Genomic DNA, 12,040 nt, shown 5'->3' on the forward strand with positions numbered 1-12,040 from the left:
CACGCCTTTCTTTCAAGATCTGTTGTCAATTTATTTTTCAAATGGGTTTTAACATCATCACACTTCACAAGTCCTCAACAAATCTATTAAGAAGTTGTCAAAGTCATGCCAGTACCCTTTCTCGTCTTTGGAAAACAGATAATTCGCTGCAGTTGGTGTTGGTAATCAAGGCTTATTTGAAGGATAACAACACCGTTACACATTAGTGGCGTAACAATCAGCGGGGATTAGTGTGTTTTCCCCGGAGCAGCTTTTCACAAGATGTCTACCCCACATGGTGTCAACATTTGCACTAAATGAAACCGCGCAGTCATTTTCACTCTGACTCAAGCAAATATTTGGTGGGAGGTTTTTTTAATAATCTTTTTGTGTGTGTTCGTCTCTATGTGTGTGCGTAATTATGTTTTATAAAGAACATGTTTTATCAAAATTATTTACAATAAATGACTGTTCTGTTAAGATAAGATAAAGATAAGATAAAATGTATTGCATTTAAACATTCCACATGGGAACAGAGTGCACAAAATAACATTAAAAAGTTATAACAAAAATAGTGGAAAATTAAATATAATTAAATTTTGTTTTTATTTTTGAAAAAAAAAAAAAATGAATAGTATGATGGCAACAAACATAAAGTAGTTATCAATTTAAATATTTAAAAAAAATAAAAACAGGAAATTCACGTACAAACATGTTATACTAGTGTTTAGTAATATTAAATTTGTCATTTTGTTTCTGTATATATCTACCCCACACATACATTTGTAAATTAGTTTATTACACATGCATGTGCATGTTTATCTTTATCAGTGTACAATATTTCAAACGAACCGTCGTTCTGTTTACCTGTTGTTTACGCAACTTTAAATTCAGGCGAACCGTCAATCGGTTACGTGTTAAACCGTTACATGATCTGAAAGTCACTTTACCAAGTATAACTATTCTTTAGGTAATAAAATGTTTTTATTTTATATTTTCTTTTACTTTAACGTACAGTATCAGTTTGAAATAATGTTATTAAAAATGTAAGTTCAATGCTAATTGTAATTAAATGAATAGATTACACTTATGCAATTGGCATAACCGACCAATCGGTTACCTAGATAAAAATCACGTGAACCGACTTGTGGTTACCTAAGATTTTAAAATATTGTCCCCAGATTTACATAACATGTATGTGGGTTTTTTTAAATAAAGTTTATTACATACGTGGTAGACATTTCAGGTATATTTTACGCATCACATATTGGAATGAATGAATGTTTAACGACCATCACGTATTGGAGTAGATTAGTATGTTATACAAGTAGTACATGTTAGTAAACTGGAGTTGACGGTGATGTACAAACGGAATACATATACAGACGAGTCCACATTTCGTGGGAGACATTTAAAGGGGCAATCTCAAAGTTGCGTAATGACCAAACATTTATAATTGTTTTCTTGTGACATGTAAACTTAGTAAAGATTATACCTTGAATTACTAAAATTTACCTCCAAATAATTTCATTTATTTTTCATTTTTATTTTTTTTTATTTATATTTTCGCAAAATTCAATATAGGTGACCGAGGGGTTAACTCGCGACGTGACAGTTGTAATTTTAATTGCATCTCCATACTAACAAAGAAATAGCTGCTGTTTTAATTGATGTTTGATGAATATTGTCTGTGTACTTATAAAGGAAATTATCCAGGAAACCACTATTTACGCCATATGGCAACACATTACAGTTTTGATATTATTGAGGTAATTATGCAAATATTTTGTGTGGAAGCGAATAATTTGTAGTTATATATATATCACAAATACATAAAAATAGCACAGTGTGGCGTTTGTAACTCTGAAAATGCACCTTCAAAACTTGATAAACTAATGACTGTACTTTAAAGGATCAGTCACAAATGTAAACGTGAGGTTTGTATTAGTCCAAATTGTCCAATAATAAATATATATATATTTTTTAATTCTGTAAAACGAATTATTGATAAGCATAAGAAATTTTAAAATACTTCTGTTTGAAATTATATATCTTACCACTGATTATTTTCTTTACAAAAATTAAAGCATTATATCATTACACGACTAACAATTTAAAAAACAAAACACAGTGAATACTAGTATTAATTTAATTTTCTTAATTTATTTAAAATTATTCAGTTTAAATCCCATTAGTTTTTGATTCTATTAAAATTATTAATGTCTTGTAGACATTTTAGGCACATTTTGACTGACTATTTACCGAATTAATTTTATATTGAAAAAAAAAGAGAAAAAAAAAAAGTATATATGTACTTACACATTCGCGTTTCTTTTATTGTAAAGTATACATGAGTCACTGACATAATCATACTTTACAATTGGTTTGTAAATGAATGTAAAAAAAATAAAATCGTATTTAAGTTGCCATATTAAATCAAGCAAGGAGCTCAAGAAAATGACCGGGGATGGTAACAGCTGGAATATCGGCTAGTCCCATCCCTCTTGATCCGCCCCTAGAATGGTTTTCCCATGAGTAATGCATGTTTGGTTCGATTCGAGAAAACCACTGGATGTAAATGGAAGAATACCAAATAACACGAGGAATAGTGGAGTGCACAATTGTAATAATTCCCAGTGTATGTGCGCATGTGGAGCGACTGTTAAACCACTTTAGCTTTGACGTATATCGAATTACTGACGTCGGTGAATAGCAATCAAATTCCATCGCAACTTCTTTTTACAGTTCATTCTGTCAGTTACCATAGTGAATGGAAAATTAGATCGATTAAATTCATAAATGTGCGATGTAAATTATTTACTAATAATAATAATAATAATAATAATAAACATGGTAATAATAATAATAATAATAATAAAGGCATTAATAATAAATAATAATAGTAATAATTATTATTATTTATTATTAATGTCTATACTATCATAATATATATATAGTAATAATATATCTATATATATATATATATATCTATATATATATATATATATATATATATATATATATATATTTATATATTGAAATTATTAGTAGTAGTAGTATTAGTAGTATTTCCATTGGAATAAGTAATACAATGTATTAGAAACATTGTTAAGAAAGTTGACAGTTTAGTTTTAATACATCAAATATGTGAATGTTTATGGCAATGTGTTGTTTATTAAATGTAAATGTTCGGCTATCTTTAACAAGATATGCCATAATAATTTTGCTTCTCGTTAACAAAAAGCTTAGCAGAAAGTACAGCACTGTGTATTCGTGTGGCTCTAACATTAATGCTTGGATTTAACATCCATCTTGTAATTAAATACGTCTTGGAGACTAATAAATAAACATCTTTGTCTTTCGCCATTGGCCTATTAAAGGTTGTAACGTGATATTTGTGGGTGAAGTAACACTGTGTGGTTTTGGTTTTAAATCACATTACTTACACGTTTAGTTTAGTACAATAAATGTTTCATGGGTTGTATTTTTATTTTAAAATAAATAATACATACATACATATAATAAATAAATAAATATGCCTACATATATTTGTTTTAACATGTTTAGTCCGAAAGCTTATAGTTGATGTCTGTAGTTGATGCTTATAAGCTTTCTAACATCTATATGATCAAGTCGATATTTTAAAGACAATGATATAACTAAATATTATCTGTAAATTACAAATATTTGTCTCCCGAGAAATGTTTACAATGTTCATAATCTTTGTTGTAATGTTTCCTTTTTAATTTAATATTCATCACTTTTGGGTTTTTTTTACAAATGCTATAAGTGTATCATAGTTAAACTGAAATATTCACCAAGTATTAAAATAACATCTCTGAATTAAACGCTTTTAATAACAGTTAAAACGTTTATTTATAAGCCTGACACTAATCTAGAAGCTGACATGGACAAATATATATCCTGTACTAATATTCTGACAAGTACTTCCATCCAGTTATAAACTTATAAACCTCGTTACGTTCGATTTGATCTGTTTTAGAAATTTCTTATATTCCACGAAGGAAAGACGTGCAATAATATCACTATTTTAAGCCATTTGGATCTGCTGGAGGGAGGCGGGGTGTGTGTTTAAATATCAATAAAACTAAATTTTAACTTGTATGTTATGGGTGGTGGGTATTATTAAAATATCGTTCCTGGAAGTGGCAGTCCTCCTAATTTTAAAATGCCCGACAGTGACCCGTAGGAGGAATTATAATATTGTCAAAACATCGTTTCGACTTTATATTGTACAGATATACGATGTTTTAAAAATTAATGATTTTTTTTCTTCAAACTGCTCTATTTTACACACCTTGATCATTATTAAAATATAATAGTTTTCCCAAATTCATGTCTCTTAAATAAAATTTGCTTATATTAACTTTAAATTTTAAAATTAAAAACTAATATATAATAGTTTTACCAGATTCGTATCTTTTTAAATAAAATTTGCTTATATTAACTTTAAATTATAAAAATAAAACCTAATATATAATATATTTAATATAATAATATTATTTGCTTAATACATTTAATACATCAACATATATCATTATTTTAATATCTATATCTGTCTATATATATACATATAACATATCTAATATCTCCCTCTACTTATACCTTCCTTCGCTGTCGTCTGCTTATTGCAGTTCTGACAGTTTTCCTTTTTCTCCTGGCAGGGACGGAACCCACGGAGGGGGCGGGGACCCTGGCTCCCCTCGCACGGACATCAAGGAGGAGATGGACTTGAACGGCCAGACGAAGCTGGAAGAACACTCCCCACCTCACCCTCAGCAACAACAACAACAACAATCATCCATCTACACCAACTTGCAAAAAGCGTCTGCGTTGCCTAGCGACCTCCTACAGAGCATGCTGCCTAACAGCCAAGTGAACCACCACGGCCACAACGTGTCTGGGGTGGTTGGGGTGAACAGTGTGCCACCAAATGACGTTGGTCAACTTCTCTCAGACTATCAGGCTTTGTGAGAGATTTTTAAAAAATATATGTGGGTTTTTTTTTACATTGACCAACAATGTTGAAAAACAAAAACAAAACCTGAAAACAAAAAATCATTATATTGGTGCTCTTTTAAAATAAGGTCCCGATTCGAGGCTGTGCTCCATTGCATCTAGAGGAAATCTCGGTTATGGTCTGACTCAAAAAACCAAAGTACATGTATATATATTAAAAAAAGAACAGAACAAAAACAAAAACCCCAAATCCAATCACAATTATAGTAAAAATTGTGACACGTGGTAGACAAATCAATCGAAGTTTGACTATTGTTTCATTTTTTTAATGGAACAATGTATTTAATGTTATATATTTATCAAAGATTCTGTTTATCGCTGTTAGGTATGGGGTTTTAAAAATATTATTATTAGCAGTGCAAATTTGAATATGTGCTGTTCTTTCACATGTCCGGCAGGAAGATCAATTTGTGACAGTTTGTAGCTGGCAGAATTTCAAACAATTGTGGAATATTATATATATTATATAGTCCAACGGTTTCAACACGAAGAGATCATCGAGTTTGTCAATGTTTTCTGTGTTGCAGTAACACCACTGCTATTTCCACCATTACTACATAATGTTTGTTGTTTAATAACCATATACCATGAGCGAGGTACCAAAGAATTTAGGTTTTAAGGTGCGGTTTGACGGTACGACTTTTAGCCACGATCTGTATCATGACTGAAATACACGTTCAGAGATCAATGCAGGACTCTTCCAAATTATAATGTGCGACTAAACTTGTGACAACTTTTATATGCTTACAATCCACTCCCAAGCATTACATGCTTTAAATCGTTATTTGAAGTTGCCCTGTGAGAACCCGTCTTGGTTATTGTTAGTTTAAGACAAGGTTCCCGTCTCTATTTATACGTAGGGTGGGACGTATTTGTGTGGATATTTATAAGAAGACAGGTAATTCTGTACATAAGACTAGTACTCCATCTGCATTATACACATGGAGACCCACGACATAATTAAATACAAAACTGTGTTGTTTTTTCTTGTTACATTCAAGCTTGGCGTGTTTAATAACATTACAGGGATCAACACGGCATGTGACTAACTCTCGTCCAATCAGAATGTTCAGCATATTCTGACGTCACATTGTGAACATATTTCTCTCGTACTGAAAAAACAGAGTTTCCTGAATGGAATTGCCATACTATTGATGAAATAATGTACAACCAAACCTGTTTATAAAGACCACTGGTGAAACCGACAATTGAATACAATACAGAGATTAAAAAACAAACGCAAGATGACGCAATATACAGATTAATATTCTGTATTATGTATACGTAAACCTATTTGTACAGTTCACTCATAAGATACTCTCGTCTCCACGTACATTTTAAAGTACAGATAGTTGTATGACACGATTGGTCATGTGTTTATAAAATGTTACATTATCTAGGCTTTAGTGAAGTCTGAATGGCTAGATTCAAATTCGTATGACGTCGCCATGACGTTAAAACTCTTTATTACAAGTGTTATCTCAAAGTTGCATAATGGTGGCTTTCCGACAAAATTATTTGTTAATTTTTGCTTTGAAATGTAAGTACTATTCCTTCGTTATAAATTACAACTAAATATTTAATTTATTAACAGAAAAACAAAATATTGAAAAATCTTTAGTGAACGATCGACGGGTTTGGGCGCGTTCAGTAACGTTATGCCAAAAGGTGCAGATTTTTGTTAATTCGCCAATTTCATAAGATGTGTTAACTTATGGTGTGATAAGAAAGAGATACAGTCGTACTGATCGCGACTTTTGTTTTCTCGACGATAAGCACATTACAGTTTTGATATTCCTGAGTTATTTATGAAAACATTATGTATGGGATTGATCAATCTATTACAGATACCAGGGCTCACACTAGAAAAAAATTTGGTTTAGCCAATTTTCGTAAATGTAGAGTATCTCTTTAAAAATAATTAAAATATGGTTAATTTGAGGAATATTTTATTAGCCAAAGTCTAAGTTTTGTAGCCATTTTCAGACGCGGATCCGGGGGGGGGGTCGGGGGGATGGGGTATGGACCCCCCCCCCCCCCCCGCTCGTGACCAGAGAGTTGATCTTGACAACGGGAATATACTTCAAATCCATCTAAAGCTATCTTCAAATATGAAAATTTCCTATCGAGGGGGGCCCTTCAAAGGCTCAAGACTGGACCCCCCCTGCTAAAATTCCTGGATCCGCCCCTGATTTTGTATAAATAATAGCTATTGGCTAATTTGGCAATGTACAGGGTGAGCCCTGAGATACATGTTACAATAACGAAGTGTGGCACTTGCAGCTAAGATATAGCACCTTTAAAGTTTTTTGTTATAAACATGTGACCAGAAGTGTCCTTTTATAGAGGGAAAGATGTTATACAACATGCCCTGTATAACAAGCTTGACTGTACAAACGGTATTTTATTTCAAATTCACAAACGAGTTAGTGAGTTGGCCTTTACAAACAGGTTGGGTTATTTAAATGTCTGCTACCAGTGACTGTTAACATGTCTGCCAGTTGTAAACGAGTTATCTGACTGTCTTGTGTAACTGACTGGTACTGTGACGTGCTGCGACCACTGGGAAGTAAATGTAACTTGGTGTGTGACTGTTGTGGATCTATTTGACTGTGTTCTGGCCGCACGTGCCCACGTGTGCCATCAGCTGTATACTCACTCCATTACTTACCGTGTATCTCATACCACATTTTTTTTGTGAACAGTGAATAAACAAGATTACGTTTGTTCCAGTTTCGTCCAAAGATTTTACTGAACAAATGCCATAAAATAAAAATAGATTTATTATTTATATTATTATTTTGTGTTTCTTATTTTCATGTGTGTATGGGTATGGTCATACGTATATACGTACATGATTAGTTATTAAGAGAATATCAAATTGAAATATTAACTCAATTGCATTTCATCATTATATTAGTATTGTTGACTGAATACCAGTTATGAGTTTACACCAGATTGTGGGTTGGATTGCAGAATGTATATACTCACAACCATCAGAATATTTTATGGAATACAAAAATCTAAGTATTGCATTATAAATGACTCTTTCTTGCAATTGAAAATAATAGAATTTGGCAAAAAAACAAACAATATTCTGTACACACTTGACCATTTGTAACAAGTACCACGTGATTAACATACCCAAAAGCCTTTGGTGAAAGATTGTAATGGAGTGAAGGTAAATCATGAGTCCTTTGTTTAAAACATGAGCTGATATCAATAATACTTGTAATGCTATGAAGCCTATATGATGACATAGATGAAGAACCTATGTTTTTCAAAGCCTAACGCATTATTAAATTTAGTTTTTATTTAATATGACTGATATTAAAACGATGACTAGGTTGGTGGGGTATATCAGGTCATTAGGGTTTGGTCATTTGACACAAAAGCTTTTAACATCATTGGTTGACCAATAATATATCTGATAAACAATGGATATTAAAAAAAAAAAAAAAACATTAAATTCAAATATTCTAATGATTGTTTTGCATATTATACTTTGCCTATTTAGGAAACAAATATAATGACTATTAAAATGGATAGAAGAGTAATTAATTAAGAGCTATTATATTTTTAAATAGTTTTTTCGCGTTATGATTGATTATAATACACACACAAAAAACCCAGAAAACAATAAAACGCTCAAATCGGTTTTAGTAGTCCGATGTTACGAATAGAATATTTATGTATTTCCTAGTGCAGTCTTTGTTTCTTTTCAAACATGTCAATTTTTCTGTCCTTTATTTTTCCACCTTCATCGGAATCAAATAACATGACACTGCATTTTTCATTATGTTTGTGTAAATTGATATAAGTGCCAGATAAATCCTTTGCACTCTGGGTAATTTGTTTATTCTTTGTATGAAATAGTTTTTCAAGTAATGGTTCTTACTTTGTTAATAATAATTACGCAGTGTCATTTGTCCTTTCTCTATTATTTAAACCTTAATGATAACTATGTGTTTTCAAATTTACCATAGTTTGACACCCAATAGCCGATGTATTTTTCGTGCTGGGGTGTCGTTAAACATTCATTCATTCATTCATTCATTTAATGATAACTTTTAAACCACATCAGACACAGCTGACGTCCTTTGATTTATACGTAGAGAGTTTGCACAATATCTTGCAGTGGAGAACTTTGATTATTTATTAAGGATGAATTACGTCTCATGACATTTTTATGACATAAATTCATCGAGGAATATAATACCTGAATGCATCGTTCAAACTCCAACTCTCTCTGCCATAAATAAATAAAATTCCATGCGTAATTAAGATATTTTAAATGTAAAAAATCAATCGACGGCTTTTTCTGGGAATTCGGAATCTTAGTCCCAGGTGATCAGCTATGACAAAAGGATTTCCATAGACTACATGTAGGCGAAATCATCTTAACCATGACTGCCGGAATGGTCTGTCTGTCTGTCTGTCTGTCTCTCTCTCTCTCTCTCTCTCTCTCTCTCTCTCTCTCTCTCTCTCTCTCTCTCTCTCTCTCTCTCTCTCTCTCTCTCTCTCTCTCTGTGTGTGTCTCTCTCGGTCTCTGTCTCTGTCTGTCTGTCTGTCTGTCTGTCTCTCTCTGTCTCTCTCTCTCTCTCTCTCTCTCTCTCTCTCTCTCTCTCTCTCTCTCTCTCTCTCTCTCTCTCTCTCTCTCTCTCTCTCTCTCTCTCTCTCTCTCTCCTCTCTCTCTCCTCTCCCCCCCTCCCTCTCTCCCTCTCTCTCTCTCTCTCTCTCTCTCTCTCTCTCTCTCTCTCTCTCTCTCTCTCTTCTCTCTCTCTTCTCTCTTCTCTCTTCTTCTCTCTGACAGTGTAAACATGTTATCACTGAGAATTCAGTTGGACTAAATGGACCAGAGTAATCGTTTCCTTGCGACGACCGGTATCGCGTAACAACAAAACGTGCTTGGTCATAACGAAGCGACGGGATGGTAGACTGAAGGCCTATATCCACTAAACGGCTTGCTTTGGAAGGTTGAACACAATGAGGTTACGGTGCATACACACGGTTCGATTTGCAATAACCATCCATAGAATGCCACCGGTTTGGTCACCACGATGACGGTATAATGGCAGAACTAAGTTCTATAATCATTTGCGCTGCACTGATTTGGGAGGCTTAGCTTCGTGCGTTTGTCATTATAAAGATGCATTATTACAGTGTAACTTACAGTGACGATCTTTAGCGTGACATCACAGTACAAAAGTAAAATGCAGTGGAAGAAGAAGAAGAAAATGTTTTATTTAACGACGCACTCAACACATTTTATTTACTGTTATATGGCGTCAGACATGGTTCAGGACCACACAGAGAAAATGTTTCTAGGACTTGTCCTTTTGTCGATGGATTTCTCGCTTCAGCCATTGCACCACGACTGGTACATCAAAGGTCGTGGTATGTACTATCCTGTCTATATGGGATGGTGCATATAAAAGATCTTTTGCTGCTAATCGAAAAGAGTAGCTCCTGTTTTGGCGATAGTTGGTTTCCTCCCTCAATATCTGTGTGGTCCTTAAGCATATAACCGAGTGCATCGTTAAATAAACCATTTCCTTCCTTCCTTTTATAGATGCTTTTTCTGATACATGTCTCTAGAAAATCAATTCTTGGAGCGAGCTTTGCCTCCAAGGTTTTTATTTTCTTGAGACTCCTGCCAGAAACTTTTAATCTAGCCCCGTGCAAAAGTTGATTAATTCAGTCCAGTGGGCACAAAATAAAATAAATAAATAAATACGAAATTCGAAATAACAAACACGATCAGCTATGCTGCCTGTCGTTTAAACTCGCTGTATGTGGGAGCCGGTACCAAGGTGAGAACCCAGTACCTACCAGCCTTATGTCCGATGGCTTAACCAGTACATCACCGAGGCCGATTACCTACCGATAAAGCAGACATGACAGTATATACCACGGCCTTTGATGTACCAATCGTTGGGACTGCCGAATACAACCAGAGTCCATCGATGGTGATCGATCCAACGATCCACAGAACGTCTGATATACATTATCATACAGGCCTATGAGAATTTAAAAATTACGTAACCCATTTATCGGTTACGCAAAAACAAATTCAGGTAATCCATGTCCGTTTTGCATAACCCGTTATGTCCACGTAGATGATGTCCTCAATTGAAGGCGCGAACGAAAAATCGGTTACGCAAAATTAGATTTGCGTGATCGACGTGCAAGCGAAACTATCGTTCTCGCAGACGGACGCATAGACAAAAAACACAGTATGTGTGACATTTCAGAAGTGGCAAGATGCTAAAGGTTTTTAAAGTCTGTTTGTACTTCCACAATTATAATCATTACCTACTACGTGATGTCGCCAGTAACGCAGCGTAAAGAAATGAAAATACCAGTCACTCATACAGTAATATATTGTCGGATATTCCGAGAATGGCTGAAACACGTGTTTTTACTTTATTCGTGTTACGCGCAAAAATCTTTTTCTAGCGGGAATAGATTTTTTTTTCTCCCTCTGGACCGCGCTGTGTAACATGGATTTTCTATAATTTTCTGGGTTAATTCTTTTCGAAGGCCGATTTAGGAGTATTTGTTATGAATTTGTCACAACTGTGAATGCCCATGTACACTGTCAAATGATAAAGCGAAAATCTATACTAAAGCACATTAGTCGAAAGTGATCATAACATGGCGACGTGTTTTTTCTCCCGCTGTTATAATCGTTATGTTTTTTTTGTGTGTCTAAACCTTAAATACGCAACAAAGCGTTTAATAAGTTCTGGTGATGTATATAAAACGTTTTCCCTTAACATCGACTTTTTCCTATCGCTGTGAAGGTCATGCGAGGTAACAGATTGATGACGTGGTACTGGAGCCGGCGACCTCATTGCTAATAATTCTTTTAACGTCGTAAATATTACACTGATGACCTCGCATCGGAAACAGTCATTTCTTTGGTTGTAATAGGTCTATATGCTAATTGCTGATGGGGTGGGGGTGGGGGTGGGGTATGTTTAATGCTGTTTAATTAGTGGATATTGGGTGTCACATA

General features: G+C 33.9%; 1 protein-coding gene across 4 annotated transcripts in view; it reads left to right on the top strand.

The window, feature by feature from the left end:
- The window catches only part of LOC121370930 (homeobox protein six1a-like), a 90,340-nt gene extending 82,530 nt beyond the window's left edge, over positions 1 to 7,810 (top strand). For 3 of the 4 annotated variants that reach the window (XM_041496471.1, XM_041496475.1, XM_041496472.1), the window contains exon 3: positions 4,635 to 7,810. In XM_041496471.1, the coding sequence (XP_041352405.1) occupies positions 4,635 to 4,974 (340 nt within the window). In that variant the 3' untranslated portion in view covers positions 4,975 to 7,810. The remainder of the gene's footprint in view (positions 1 to 4,634) is intronic. The other variant, XM_041496474.1, reaches the window with a different exon arrangement.
- Positions 7,811 to 12,040: the final 4,230 nt, after the last annotated feature.

This window comes from Gigantopelta aegis, chromosome 4, assembly GCF_016097555.1.
Source record: "Gigantopelta aegis isolate Gae_Host chromosome 4, Gae_host_genome, whole genome shotgun sequence".
NCBI lineage: Eukaryota > Metazoa > Mollusca > Gastropoda > Neomphalida > Peltospiridae > Gigantopelta > Gigantopelta aegis.